Genomic DNA, 16287 nt, shown 5'->3' on the forward strand with positions numbered 1-16287 from the left:
CTAGTTCTTTCGGTTGTTCTTTTTGCAAATTGCACAAAATGCATTTACAAATTTCACATCTTAAAGGATGACTAGTATGGTATGAACCTAAATTTCATGGATAATTCACTCATGACAAGGAATGAGCTTGTAGTGATTGTGAAATGTAACAGACAAAACCAACCTTGTGAAAATGGTTGTTAATGCAAACCAATGATCCAAAATTGTTTGTGTTCGATTATGAGAAAACATGATCGATTGCTTCGTCGTTTAGTCATTGCGACCAATCTTTGATTATTTCAATTAATCGGACCACCACTATTAGAGATGCAACAGATTCACTTTGTTGGTTTGTTGTGTAACACTCGACTCACCAATATTCCAGCTCTTTGGTGGCGGTCTGTAAATAATTGAGTCTGGATCAGACAATCCAGTGATCAACAGTATGAGCATCGGTCTACACATTCAGGATATGACAACCTGTGTCATTCAACCAAGTCGGCAAGCCTGATCATTCGATTCTGTTGTCATCTCTGAAGACCAATTTTGACCCGAAGAGGTCGTAGAATTGAAAACTTGATATGCTTATGCTTATATGGAATCATTTTCTATATAATCGAGTCATTTTCATATTTTCAACCTGAGCTTCTTTGTGATCACTACCATTAGTATGTGTTCAGGGATAGAATTGTCATCTTTTCGGTGTGATTGTGCACCAGACAGATAATTTAAGTGTGCATTGTGAAAATAAGTGTGCTCATACCTTTTGATGATCCAATGAAACTTTAAACATCACAACAATTATATTAATTCAATTTATTGTTTAATTAATTAATCAGTAAACAACATGTGCACCTGTAAACTTGAGAGCTGGATTTCCTGAACACTATCATGACTGCAAGAAGAGCTCAGCTTCAGTTGTCCTGGACCCATAAACTAACCCACTAAATATGTGTTATCTATAACAGTAGTTCCTGTTATGCACACAAGCATCAAAATGGGCACGCCCATGTTAAGCTGTAAGATTGAGGGTGCCTCTGATAAACAGTTTGATGGGGTCCAAAATGACGTTTTAAATGTTTGGTTAGTCAAATTTATCACATTTTCCAGTCACAAATGAATTTTGGTGAGAATTATTATAATTTTAATTTTAGTCGTGCCGTCATTGACAATATTTCATCCGTGCCATTTCAATATTTACCGTTTCACGGCATGCAAATTGGGAACTATTTTGATCCCTGGAGTTTTTCTTCCTTTGGTTGTTCATTCTTGGGTTTGCCTTGGTTTATGCAGTTATTGTTTCTGAGTAAATCAGGGGTGGTGGGTAGCCTAATGGTTAAAGCGTTTGCTCGTCACGTCGAAGATCCCAAGTCTGATTTCCCAACATGGGTGTAATGTGTGAAGGCCATTTCTGGTGTCTTTCTCTCTTCTTTCCCCCCCTGTGATATTGCTGGATATTGCTAAAAAAGCAGCATAAAACTAAACTCACTTAATCACTCACTGAGTAAATGAGGAAACTGCGATTCAATGATTATTTCTACAGTTTGTGGTTTTCGATTTCACACATTCAGTGACAACTTTGTATTGCTAATGTTTCTCTGGCTATCGAATTCATCTCTTTCATTTAGTTGTCATTCAAAACATTACTGTATCAATGTCTTTGTTTTGAGAACTGGATTCAGGGATGAGAATGGGTATGAGTGAAAAAATGAGCTGGGGATCGTGGGGGGCCAATCCAATCAAATCTGAGCATCCAAGGAAAATTCTCATCCCTGTGTTTTCCATGTAGAATATTGTAGACCATTTCATCCATGTAGAATTTGTTTCAGTGCTGTCAGAACATTTCATCAAGATGAACATAGCAAGTATTTGTTTCAGTGCTGTCTGAACACAAATGCTCAAGCTTTGATACCTCACAGATATTATTCATCTTAGAATTTGTTAAGTACAGTTGTGTACATGTTCAGTACTGTTTACACTTACATTGTATTTTGTACATGATGGCACATGGCCTACAAATACTGAAATTGATTGATTTGAGATTGGTGAAAGAACAAATAAACTTTTGTTTCTTGTACTCTTTTAACCATTACATATGAAAGACTTGTTGTTAGTCTTAAGCGTAACACCAAATTCATTCTTAAAAAAAACTTGTGGTTAATTAATACCGAGCGATCAAAAGTTGCCAAAACGTCTGCTTCACACTCGCCCGCCAACGAAACCACAGACAAGTTACGTAACTGTCGCCAGAGCACTGTAGCGAACCATAAGTTATGTATGTGAGGAAGGATTTTCAGTTAGTTGTATATAAAGTGTAACAAGATCATCATTTTGCTGATTTCGCGACGTCAAGGAAGTCATGCCAAATCGTTGTGTTACTGTCAATTGCTCCTAGGGGTCGGGTGATGGGATCACCATGCACAGATTTCCACTGGACCCCACAGTTCGTGCTAAATGGGTTATGTTTGTGAGTGCGAAGCGAGCAGTGTGGAAGCATGTAGTATATAAAAAGCGTAGAGGTGTAATCAGTAAACAACATGTGCACCTGTAAACTTGAGAGCTGGATTTCCTGAACACTATCATGACTGCAAGAAGAGCTCAGCTTCAGTTGTCCTGGACCCATAAACTAACCCACTAAATATGTGTTATCTATAACAGTAGTTCCTGTTATGCACACAAGCATCAAAATGGGCACGCCCATGATACGTATCGCGATATCTTGAAACAATACGATTCGATGCATATCATGATATGCTTTCTTTAGGTATTTTCTTTAAAAACTTATATGTTAATAGCAAGAAATTTTGACATAACCGTCATTATCTAATAAAAATGAACAATTTTAAGGTCAACGATACATATCACGATACGAAAAAATGTATCGATATATTTATCGTCAGATAAAGTATCACGATAAAGTATCGATACTACAATATATCGTCACAGCTCTAAAAAATCGGATGGCTCGACCCCTACCTCGCTTCCAAGATAGAAAATGCTATTTAGATTTGTTTTCATCAAGTTAAAAAATACTTACGAGTTGTAGTAAATGATTGTTGACCGAAAGGATTTTGCATGGCACAACTTGTAACATAATGATTTCTTCTCCTTTCCTGCCAGGTTGTAAGTAGTATTATATTGACACCCACCTCACTTCCAAGAGAGAAATTGTTACGTAATAAGCTATGTCATGCAAAAACCTATTGGCCATCAATCAAATACATATTTTACTACCAGCAGAAAGTAGTTTTGATTTTGTAACTCGTTGAAAACACATCTAACTAGCATTTATTCTCATACTGGCGGATATTCACTACAGGGAGGCGCCCTTTTTCAAAAATCGTGACGTCAATTCGAGAATCAATTAGATTATGGTTTGTTTTCATCGAGTTCGAAACTCAAAACTGCTTTCTACTTGTAGTTAAATATGAATTTGAATCATGACCAAAAGTATTTTGTATGACACAACTTGTAACATAACGATTTCTTCCACATAAGCGAGGTGGGGTCAAATATTGTGTCATAAATTTCTTCCTACATTCCACTCACCAGTATGTAGATACTAGTCCATCTTCTTCCTGTAAACATGATGAGCGAGGCTGATCATTGTTTTCACTCACTAGTGTCTGGCTCGAACAAATAACACCTAGCGATTGTTTCTTCATTGGTATCCGAGAAAGAGTCACTGCCTGAGAATTGGCAATCCATGGAAAGGGAAAGACTGTCTCTGTCTGAATTACCTCCGGACATGTCAGAGTCTGCTTTGTACCAAAATGCCAACGCTCTGAATTAACCATGTTTAAATCACTTGACATAAATGGTTTAACATGTGATCTTGAATACTAACAAAGTTGCTAGATTAAATAAAATATTTCAATTGTCTTTTCAGTGCAAAGGGATTTTCTGGAACAGTTGTCAGCATTGACACAAGTGGTGTGCAGGTAAGTTTGGACTGGTCAATGTTCCTCATTGAAGTCATTGCAGTGTTACTTAGCTATCGGTTGCTGTAATCAGACAGTAGTGTTGCTATCACTCTATAATATTGCTTATGTACTTTAGCAATGGGGGCAGTGGGGTAGCCTAGTGGTTAAAGCGTTGGCTTGTCACGCCGAAGACCCGGGTTCGATTCCCCACATGGGTACAATGTGTGGAGCCCATTTCTGGTGTACCCCATTTCTGGAATATTGGTGTCCCATATTCACTATACTCACTTTGCTGGAACACAGGTTCAATTGAACATGGTACAGTGTGTGAATAATTGATATTGCTGGAACACTGCTAGAAGCTGCATAAAACCATAGTCAATCACTCACTCATGACTATGATGTGGCTTCGATTCTGCCATCATGATGATAGCGTTACTACGATGTTACTACGATGTTACTCTGTCCTGTAGGCCAACCCCACCAGCAACTGCAGCTCGCCCTCCAGTGACAAAGAAAACAGTTCTGGGGAAGGGAAGGAGTCCTCACCTAAGAAGTGGGTCCCCCCAAAGGTATGGTTTGAACATTATTATTGGACACAACATCGTTAGTCTGAGAGGAGTAAAACAAAAAGTGGGCCAATTTTCTCCCCAAATCCCAAATAAGATGACATCCCAACTAGTTCGATGACCAAAGTGTCTCTTCTGGCAAGGTTAAGTCATCAAATGTATTGTTGAGCTCCCAGATAATTTTCGAGCAAAGACATATGAATAGTAGTGTTGGGAATCGGAAATCAAATCCACTATCGATTATCAGAGGACTTGTGGTGAATGATTATCGATTATGATCGAAATATATACATTTTTAATGTAATCACCAATTTTAAGGGTTTTTCCCCAGGGTTTTTCTAATTAATGGGTTTTTTTTTATAACTAATACTGTCATGCAATGAAATGCACACATGCAAGTAAGACACTGGAATTGTAATTAAACAATGAGTGGTTAAAATTTTACAATGTGAATAGCTGTTGAGCACATGTTTGTGAATATTCATCAAATTAAATGGTTAGTATACTTAATTCAAGTGTGTTATACAAAAACAACAAAATTCTCATTAATCAAAATATATTTTTTGCAATCGATAATCATTTTTAATCCTTCTTTCGATCGATTTTTGATTTTTTTTCGATCATCGGAACACCACTAATGAATAGTAATGGATGTACAAGCATAAGCAGATTTCACTGTATTTTCATGTCTTTAAATAATGTAAAATGTACTGTGTCCTCTTGTTGATATGTGTCAGCCAAACAGTATCCCATCGTCAATCTCAGAAATGAAAAATGGCCATTGAATTTGTACCTGACATGTACTTTGTGGTTTTTTGGGGCTTTGGGGGGTTTTTTTTGGTGTCATTCACATTGTACATGCTACTCTATGAAATTTGCCATCACCCCCCTTGAGCCATAAATTATGAGGGGCGGTGGGGTAACCTAGTGGTTAAAGCATTCGCTCGTCGCGCCGAAGACCTGGGTTCGATTCTCCACTTGGGTACCATGTGGGGAGACCATTTCTGGTGTCACCCACCATGATATTGCTGGAATATAGCTAAAAGCGGCATAAAACCATACTCACTCACTCATAAATTATGAATGGAACCCCTTAGTGTCAGAACACGTCATGTCGAAGGTCAGTCTTTGTTCATGGGAAAATTTCCAGTTACATACGTCAATACTAATTACATCAATCACTTGATAGTCTGCAGAGCACTGGAATATTTTTGAGTACAGCATTAAACAGCTAATAAAGGAGGTGTGAACATTTTCTATCATTATTCATTGTTTCAGCTGCTGCCTTACAAGTATAGCATCAAGCTTGATGAGGAAGATAAAATCATCAACGGTATTCCTGCCTGCGACTTAGTGTAAGACACATTCACTATAGCAACCTTTGATCTTCACCAGGTCTCCAGATGATGATGAGCCATGTTGTATTCACTCACAAATACATGACCATTTTCATTGTGTATTATGAGACCTCCAGATAACGGCCGTATCGGCGTATGTACGGATATAAATAGGAAATTATTTAGAAAACATAACAGGTCTTAGAATCATTTACAGACGTATTTATCTGAAAAAGTATTGTTTTATTGTTTATTGACCTGTTTACACAAGACTAGCAATGTCGTGGTGCATATATGAAACGAAACACAAGATTACTGCTACTCCATTAAATTCCATTCAGTACTCTAAATGTAGTCATGGTTTTCCAGTACTCCTGTATTGAAAAATTAAGGAATACGTACCCCTAATGTTGAAAAATTATCTGGAGCCCTGATTATATCTCATTAGGTCCAGCCTAATGATAGTAGATTTCTAATTTGTATACATGATACCCGAAATGTGAAACATGTCCTATAAACTCTCAGTTGGGTACCAGGAGTAAATTTAGGAAACAGTTGTTTAGCCCTTCATTTGTCTTAATACTGATCATTGGTTTGTCTGTCCCGGGATTGGCCCATGTAAAACTTCATTCTCGGCTGTGGTATAGGTGTAATATTGTTGATTTTGTCCATTTGTCATTTTCTTTCATGATTTATATTTCCAGGCGAGTTGATCGCCCCCGTCCAAAGAATTGCTGCGCCTCTTCATATTTCCAAGCCAGTGCCCTCCGTGTTGGCATTCTTCAAAATCCACCAGTCGTGTTGGCACCACGTCCACGTCAACGATCATGCACTGGTCAAGAAGTACTCCTTACCCAGCAAATTTGCCGACTTCCTTGTTTCACCTGCTAAGGTCAGCAGTTCTTTCAGCTGTTATCAAATTATACAGGTGGTGGATTGGAAGCTTAATGGTTCAAGCGTCCGCTCGTCACACTGAAGACCTGGGTTTGATTCCCCACATGCGTACATTGTGTGAAGCCCATTTCTGGTGTCTCCCGCCTTGATATTGCTGGAGTTTTGCTAAAAGCGACGTAAAACCATACTAGCTCAATCACTCAAATCATAGGGTCCAGGACTCATTGAAGTTGGTTGCTGTGTAAATCTAGGACCTATCATGGGGTTGAGACTTACTACCCAGCAACCTTTGCTGGTCATAGGAGCCAAGTTAAAGGATCAGTGCTCAAGCTGTTATTTCAACTATTTGTCTTTTAACCCTTGCAGTGTGATATCATCTTGTTCATACTCTGTTTACAGGCCAACAGAGTGATATTGGTAAATTGTTGTGTCCAGACTTGATTATTCACAGGCTACAGTCATATAACCGGAATATTGCCGAGGTCGGCATTAAACAACAAAGATAATATAGAACACTCCTGTATCATGTAGATGTCTGTTATTACACATTGAAACAATTGACATACTCATTTCAAAGTATGGACATATTTTTTAAGTTATCTATTCTTGCAGATGGCTGAAGCAGCTAAGCGAGCAGAAGAGGAAGGTGTGCGAAAACGTAAACATAATCAGCAACATAAACAACCTATGTCTGCTAAAAAACTGAAAAAGTCCTCCAAACTGTCTGATAGCAAAAGAGGAAGCTCAAGTGTAAAAGCGAAGATAAAGAAGAAAGAAAAGGAGAAATCCCCAGTTAAAAAGAAGAAAGTTATGGAAGAAATAGTTATTGATAGTGAAAGCTCAGACGATGAAGTGCTTGCGAATCTGAAAAATTCCAATGATTCAGATTCAGACACACCTTTGCTCAGTTTGAAAAATCAGCTGACGCCGAAAAAGAAGAAGAAAAAGAAAGAATCTGATTCCGATTCCGATACCCCTCTTAGTAAACTGACACCCAAGAAGAAGAAGTTAAAGTTAGATTCTGGATCTCAAAAGTCAAGGTCACCCAAGAAATCACCCACAAAGACGGCGTCTAAGTCTGGAAGGAAATCGAGTGCAGCCAGTGGTACTAAAAGGAGAGGCAGACCCAAGAAGGATGCACAGGCAACGCCAACCAAGAAGGTCAAGAGAACACCCACCAAGAAGGTATGTCTTCAGATACGTTGGTTTTTAGTATTCTATGGAAACCTCTGTTTGCTTGTGATCCATGAAGATCCAGTTTGGAATTGATCTTCAGTAACCCATGCTTGTCGTAAGAGGCTACTAAAATGATCGAGTGGTAAGGCTCACTATCTTGCTGTTGATCACTGGATTGTGTGGTCCAGACTCAATTATTTACAGCCTGCCGTCATATAGATGGAATATTGATGTGTGAAGCCCATTGCTGGTGTCCCCCGCCATGATATTGCTGGAATATTGCTAAAAGTGGCGAAAAACCATACTCACTCACTCACTCTATTGTAAAGGTATGGTAAGTTTCCGCGTGCCATGATATATTCATGTATTGTTGATAAAGTGGGTCAGGCGGGATGCACACATTGTGAGAAGTTACTTTGAGGCTGAGACAAATCTGATTGTTGCAATGTTAAAAATAAAGAGCGAGGGTGGGTCATTGTGGTTCGTTCCAACAATGTTTGGTAGTAACCTTCTAAATGTGGGTTTGACAACGTAACTGAAAATATTGACTTTATTGAAAAATTCTATTGCTGGAATATTGCTAAAAGGGGCCTAAAACTAAATTCACTCACTCCTCACTCACTCACTCACTCACTCACTCACTCACTCACTCACTCACTCACTCACTCACTCACTCACTCACTCACTCACTCACTCACTCACTCACTACTTCCGTAGTGACCTAATAAGCATAATGACCCAATGTTTGTTACCAGAGCCACATAACGCTGTAATCAACCAACAGTCATCTGACCCATGAAGATCTCTGGGTCAGAATTGGTCTTCAGTAACCCATGCTTGTTGTAAGAGGCGACTAACGGGATCGGGTGGTCAGGCTCGCTGACTTGGTTGACACATGTCATCGGTTCCCAATTACGCAGATCGATGCTCTTGTTTATCACTGGATTGTCTGGTCCAGACTCGATTATTTAGCTGGAATACTGCTGAGTGCGGCGTATAACTAAACTCACTCACTCACTCAACAGTCATCTGAACAGATATGTGTACTTTCAGTCCTTATTTAATGTTTATGGTTTAGGTGTATGATATTTTTGTAGGACTTGTATTTCTTTCAGACATTAAACCTGATCTGATATTTTAGCATGAATAACCAGTGCTCCAAGCAAGCATCATTAGTCAAATGTCCACTTTGACTCTCTCTCACTAAATAAGTACCTTTACAACAAAAGTTAAATCAGATTAATTAGGTCTGCAATGGATACACCATTTGGCGAATGTGATATGCATCACGAATTTTGGGTAAAAGAATACGAATAATTATTCACGAATACAATATTGTAGTTAAGTGATTGATGCCAAATATGGAACGCCCATGTTGAAAGGGTTAATTTGTCACAGCAATAACCAGTGATCTCATGACACTCTGATTTGGTATGTAATAGTTATGGTCGACAAACCATGTGTGGCCTTGGCAAACTAACATGACTTGCGCTACTGCAAGGCTAGTACATATTCCATTCTTGCATGTCTCACTTTGAAAAATGACATAAGGGTTCAATCAAGTAAAACACACTCCCTTAAAAAAATCCTTAATATCCGATTCTGGTGACCACGAATAACGAATTGAATTTATGAACGTTAACGGTTCAATTCACCGAATATGCCAGTGAATCGTAACAGCCTTAATATTAATACATATATATACATACGACATGATCATGATGATACCAGATACATGTGTACGTGACAGCCTTTAAATATGCTTCGGTCCTGTTAACCATTTGAAAATGTTATGTACTAATATAGCTTGCATTTTGTTTCTTTATCACTAATCTCTCTTGAACTTTATGATGTATTATTATTCATGTATGTTACAAATTTGAAAATCAGAAATGACAGTACAACAGTAGCTCTTTGGATTTAACAACCCCAGAATGTTCCCATGCCATCGTTTCAGGGAATGAAGCAGATGACGTTGTTAGACATTGCTGGGAAAAAGGGAAGTCCAAGAACTCCTAGCAAGTCGGTCAGGAAATCGGCCCCTCCTCCTACTCCCAAGATCATTAGGAAGTAAGTAAACAGTGCTGGCCTCGCTGTACAACCTGTTGATGGAAGGTTCTAATCAGATGGGTGACTAGTAGTGGTGTTCCGGGTAATTGAAGTAATCGAAGTAATCCCGCTGCCACGTTAACCGCTAAACTGTCCGCTGAGAAGCTGTATCGCTAACAATCGTATGACGTCATAATATGACCCATGCAGTGTCTGGAGTGGGAAAACCGTTCGATTAGCTGTTTTAGAGTTCACTATGTATACATTTATTTTACCGACATTCACTGCTTTACTTAAACTATTTTATACTTTGAATCGTTTGCATACTCAACTTAAACATAATTAATCATTTTATTGCAGTTTTAAGCTTGTCAGAATATGTTTTACTGATGTTAAAAATCCAGTCGAGAGGCAGACACCATTTTGTTTATATGTCATATAGTCTGTAGCCAGGTTATCGATCTTCAAAATAAAATAAAATATTTCATACGTTTACATGGCGGTAAGATAAATACGTTGTATGCTTCTCCCTCGGGTAATACGGTCTGATGTACACCTTTTTGTAGCAGTGTAATCCCTCGCCTACCGGCTTGGGTGACACTGCTACAAAAAGGCGTACATCAGACCATATTAACCTCGAGAGAAGCATACAACTTATATTAAAACAGTGTTGGGCCCAACTCTCTCCTAACTCACTAAACTTCTGAAGTAATAGCATTTGATATTTAGCATTTTGACTTTAACAGTTGACAAATAGGGTGAGAATTCCTGTATCATGTAAAGTATGTTTCTTTGTTTCAGGTTACTGAAGTTGAACGCTGAGAGTGACCGCTATCGTGTCAAGTATGCTTTGCTGGTGAAACAAGCAGCATTGACTCTCACCTCACAACAGAAGTCCAACCTGCCGGCCAGCATCAAAGACATCATTCTCAAGAAGTGTGACCAGATCAAGGAAAAGAGGCTCATGTACGTAACTCTCAATGTAGGACCACAGTCTGTGCCCAAAAACTTTTGAGACCATGAGACCCAATATTCTTGCCCTTTATGGTGTCTTGCCCTGATATTAAGACCTGGCTCCGATTTCTCGAAACAAACTGAGTTTGACAATTTGAAACAGCTGAATTTTTAACTCAATTGCATTTTATTTATTTTTTAAAGTACAAATGCCCAAACAACTTAAGTAATTTATCCACCAAACTGAAATTGTCTACTATGTTTGAGTTTAATATCAATTTCAGTTCATTCTGGGAAATGAATTTTCCTGCGTTTTCTCAAATTTGAGTAAAAAACTCTAACTTAAGTCAAAACTCAGACTTAAGTTTGTTTCGAGAAATCCGGGCCTGATGTTATCGACCAAGCAATCGATCACATTTTCTCATAATCAAACATAAACGATTTTGAAACCTCTGTTTTAGTCTTTGAAATACTTGATGATGGAAACTATCTTAGAAGTTGTCAGGGCCTAAAAACATGTTTAATTCTTAGAAAACTCACTTCACTAACTGAAAAGTCATGACTGAATATTTCTCTAAGACTCCAGGAAGTTTATGTGCATGATATATTAGTCATCACTTTAAAGTAGCAAGTTGCATCATGTTATACATAGCTGCAATAACAACCTGGATAGGAAAGTCTGAAAAATGACGCTAACCAATTTTTTTCGATGATTGTTTGTTGGTAATGAAGCAATCATCAATTGTGAGATTCACCCAATTCCCAACACCAATACCCAGTATTTCTTAAACATAAACTGTTCATGGTCATGATGTGGTTGAAACACGCTGGTGTGACTTCAAATCCACTCAATGTTATTGCCCTGTATAATGACGCCCGATGACGTGTTCAGGCAGAAGATGACGCCCGAAGAGAGAGATGCCTACATAAAGGAAAAGAAGCAGAAGGTCAAGGCCGAGAAGCAGCATGAACTGCAGGAGCAGAAAAAGGTAGGTGTTCTTGCCGTTTCTGGTGTTAGAAGTGTAATACAGTCAGGCCGCGTTATTCTGAACGCTTCCGCTTTTCATCAAAAACGTTCGGATAGTGAAACGTACAGACTACTGAAATGAACCATTATGTACACCACTACAGTAGAGTTACTTCCCTTTAACATACCGAGACAATGGTATTTATACAACAGGTAAGCATGGCAGGTATTACTCAAACTAACAAAAATTGGTACCTGTTAATTGATTAAAATCACAAACTGACGACCTGTTTGACTCAGAAGTGTCACCTCACTTATCAATTACCATTGAAGTTTACTGATGAAGATCAGCGCTAGTCAATGGTGCTTTCGAGGTAAGGGGATTGTCCGAACCTTTTTGATGTACCGTCAGATTATTGAAGCAAAATCAAGTGTAATAAGCTAATCCTTTACTGCTAATTAACATCCAGATCCGGAGAGTGAAGCACTGGATTAATGAATCAACAGTTAATGGGTTTACATAGTAAGTAGTTACAGCTAGCTACCATTCGGATATCGGATTATCAGAACCTCTTGTTGCAAAGTTTTAAGGGGAGACAATTCTGACTGTGATAGTCAATGGCTGTTGGGAAGCTGCGCTCAGTTCGTTAGTTTATTCAAAGGGCTATTATGACAAAATGTTTTTAACATCTTTGACAACACTATCTCAATGAATATTTTCTTCATTTTAATGATATTGCAGAGATTTGAAGACCTTGACCTGAACTCATCTCCATTACCTACTCCGAAACCTGTTCCTACACCAGATGGCATTCCTAATGAATGTTTTGGTGATGTTACCATGGTGACAGAGTTCCTGAGTTGCTATGGGGGACTGCTTATGCCAGATAATGAATATACTATTTATTCAGGTAATTATCCTTTGAAGATATTTGAAAAAAATATTTCAGTCTGTAATAAAATCTTCTGTTTTTAGTATGAATATTGTTGACATTTACATTTAGTTTAGCCAGCACTGGTAACTTTGATTGTGCTTATAACTTACCCTGTTTGCTGCAGTAAAGATGGAACAGTTTTGAGCCCACCTTTGAAGTAACCATCCGGGTGTCCCCATCTGTGATATTGCTGGAACATTGCTAAAAGCCACGTAAAACTAAACTCACTCACCCAACCAGGTGGTTTGGTAGCCTATTGGTTAAAGTATCCGTCGTAGAAGGTTTTGGTTCGAAGTTTCATTGTAGAAGTTTCAGGTTGTCTTCTACTACGTGGTTGTTGTTGTTTGTTGGTGGATCTTTCTCAAACTGACAACACAAGTCCGTCTGCAGGTCCACGGTTTATTGTGAGCTGTATAACTAGGAGCTCAGTGCTCAGCTCCCAGTTTCTTACTAACTACTCGCACTTGTTAGCGTGAATATATATCAGTCCTGACAATCTTACTGTGTTCCTAAAATGGTAATCTGGCAAAACCATGAGTGTTACGACCCAGCCGGGAGTTTGCCCAGCACACACTGCACATGGCACCGTATAGTGTATGTAATATATAGTATATTGCACTTGATATACTGTATACTGCATGTGATAAAAGTGTTGACTCGTCACACTAAAGCCTAGGGTTTTGTTCTCAACATGGATTTAATGAGTGAAGCCCATATCTGTTTCCCCAGCTGTGATATTGCTGGTATTTTGTTAAAGTGGCATAAAACCACATTCCTTCTCTTGATAATTTTCGCGACCCAAACCCCTCTAGACCTGCTCAGCTGTCAATATTCAACACAAGTTTGCTTGCACTTAGTTAGGAATCATAGACAAATCCCTGAATCATATGAAATTTGGGGTGTAATATTTATTTAATATTGCTATTTTGCAGCTGTTCTCCACCAGTTAGCAACATTCAAACTCCTTGTTATTTCAGACGACTTGATGTCGGCACTAGCTTCAGGGCTGCAAGGTTCCACATACGTGGCACGTGTCCTGGTGGTGTTGCTACAGACGTTGCTGCAGGATGAGATCGCTGAAGATTACAAGGAGCTGCGTGTGAAGCTGGGCGACGTTCCTGTCAACCCATACACTGCCTCCGAGCTGGCTAGGTTATGTCTCAGACGGAATGATTCTGGCCACACCGACGACTCCTTTGAAGAGGAGGATGATAGTGAAGTGGTATGTCAGACTCTGAAGCCTCCACAAACGTCATGCCTTGTCACACTGTATGTCCAATAATTCTGTGGCTTGCTTGCATGATAATCTCTGCATACTTTAACCTGCTTTTGATATGTGTAAATTTGGAGGATGTTTTAAGGACACATGCCAAATTCAGAGAATTACAAATCTAACTTCTGAAATGTTTAACTTTCATTTAGTTCAAACATTTCTGAGGTCGCCTGTTCCTGTAAGTGTTTTTATTGGCCAACTATTGGGTGGTGGGGTAGCCCAGTGGTTAAAGCTTTGGCTCATCACACCAAAGGCTAGGGTTCAATTCCCCACATCTGTACATTGTGTAAAACCCATTTCTGGTGTCCCCTGCCATAATATTGCTGGAATACTTGTAAACGCAGTGTAAAACACAACTCACTCACTAAATCGCCCACTGTTTTGTCATTTTGGGGTCACTATTTCCGAATGTCCATGATTGAGAGCTGTAATGTATGTGTGCAGCCGGACCAGATCATCCATCAGTTAGAGACCCAGGAATTTCACGAGCTGGAAGCAGAGGCCAAGCTGAAGGTGTTAAGTGGGCTGTGTCTGCGCATCCTCGGAACCTACTCCATGCAGGACTACATGGAGAACAAACAGCAGGAAGCCAGTCAGCTCTCGTAAGTCATGGCTTCCTTACACCTCAGCCAAACCTGTGAGGATCCAGGTCAGAATTGATCTTCAGTAATCCATGCCTATCGAAAGAGCCTACTAACGGGATGGAGTGGTCAGGCTCGCTGACTTGGTTGACACATGTCATCCGTTCTCAATTGCGCAAGTCGATGCTCATGCTGTTGATCACTGGATTGTCTGGTCCAGACTCGATTATTTACAGACCACTGCCATATAGCTGGAATATTGCTGAGTGTGGCGTAAAGCTAAACTCGCTCACTCATGCTGTTGATCACTGGATTGTCTGGCCCAGACTCGATTATTTACAGACCGCTGCCCTTAGCTGAAATTGTGCTGAGTGTGGCATAAAACTAAACTCACTTGTTATCAGCTGAAGCATCCTCAGAGGGTGCATACCTGTTTCAAGTTTATACCTCATGCAAACATCACTTCTTAGTAATGTACTAGTATATGTCAACAACTATTGCTAAACAGACTGTTAATGTAATCATTAACACACATAAACTGTTGTACAGAAGTAGTGACATTGGTCCCACCATTAATGCATTAAAAGACCCACTCCTTTTATTATTGACTGATTGGGAAATATTCCATGTATGTGGCCACTTTTCTTTTTTCCATTCTCGCAAAAACAATTGCTTGATTTCAATGACATTCCATTGTGATATTTTATTGACTATTGTTCTTAGTTATGACAGCGAAATTTGTAATTTATTGGCATGTGCATGTTTCAGTCGTCAGAAGAACGCGGAGCTGAAAGAGGAGAAGCTGAAGAAGAAGGGTGAATCGAAGGGCGAATTGAAGGGCAAGGGAGAGGATCAACCCGAGGAGAAGCCAGCAGGTTGGTGGAGACACGGGGGATGTTTTACTGTCACCATCATTTCAGGAAATCTGATAATTTCCTTCAATGTCTCCCAGACCCGTGAAGATCCGGGTTAGAACTGATCTCCAGTAGCCCATGCTTGTCATAAGAGGCGACTAACAGGATCGGGTGGTCTGACTTGGTTGACACATGTCATCATATCCCAATTACTTGTACGATGCTCGTGCTGCCGATCACTGGATTGTCTGGACCAGACTTGGTTATTTACAGACCACTGACATATAGCTGGAATATTGCTGAGTTCAGCGTTAAACAACGATCAATCACTCAATCAATCAATCATGCCTGACTTTCTGTCTACCACCTGTGTGATGATTTGACTTGGTGCTGAGTTAAAGTTAATGTAAGGATCAGGGACAGATAACTCCCGTGTAGTAACCAACAGAAGGGGGCACCCCAGACGCAGAAGAGGCATGTTTAGGGGTCTGTTATTGGAACAATTTTCAGAATGAAAATGCAGTGTGTTGATAATTTTACTTCAATCATGATTATCCAAATTTACGTAGAATTCTGATACGCAAGTGATATCAGGGGAGGAAATAACTTTAAAATTGCTAGTGTACATCGTTAGAGTGGCACATGTAAAATCACTTGCCCTGATCATTTTTCCTCTATACCGGCCGATTGTCTTGTTGATATTTTAAATAAATAACATAATTAACATAGGAAAGTCAACTGGACATTGGTACAGCGTGATATGCAAATTTGCTTGCCCGACTTGAAAAAACACTGG

At 39.3% G+C, this 16287-nt stretch overlaps 1 protein-coding gene across 1 annotated transcript in view; it reads left to right on the forward strand.

The window, feature by feature from the left end:
- LOC124268742 (tyrosine-protein kinase BAZ1B-like) overlaps nt 1–16287 on the forward strand; it is a 36869-nt gene that overhangs the window by 3756 nt on the left and 16826 nt on the right. Inside the window, 13 exon segments of the mRNA XM_046703772.1 lie at nt 3869–3920; nt 4376–4474; nt 5750–5826; nt 6513–6601; nt 6603–6700; nt 7315–7887; nt 9836–9948; nt 10729–10893; nt 11774–11870; nt 12591–12759; nt 13761–14005; nt 14501–14658; nt 15406–15512. Coding sequence (XP_046559728.1) covers nt 3869–3920; nt 4376–4474; nt 5750–5826; nt 6513–6601; nt 6603–6700; nt 7315–7887; nt 9836–9948; nt 10729–10893; nt 11774–11870; nt 12591–12759; nt 13761–14005; nt 14501–14658; nt 15406–15512 — 2042 coding nt within the window.

This window comes from Haliotis rubra, unplaced genomic scaffold (genome assembly GCF_003918875.1).
Source record: "Haliotis rubra isolate DU_JTF1 unplaced genomic scaffold, ASM391887v1 Scf14, whole genome shotgun sequence".
In the NCBI taxonomy this organism is placed as follows: domain Eukaryota; kingdom Metazoa; phylum Mollusca; class Gastropoda; order Lepetellida; family Haliotidae; genus Haliotis; species Haliotis rubra.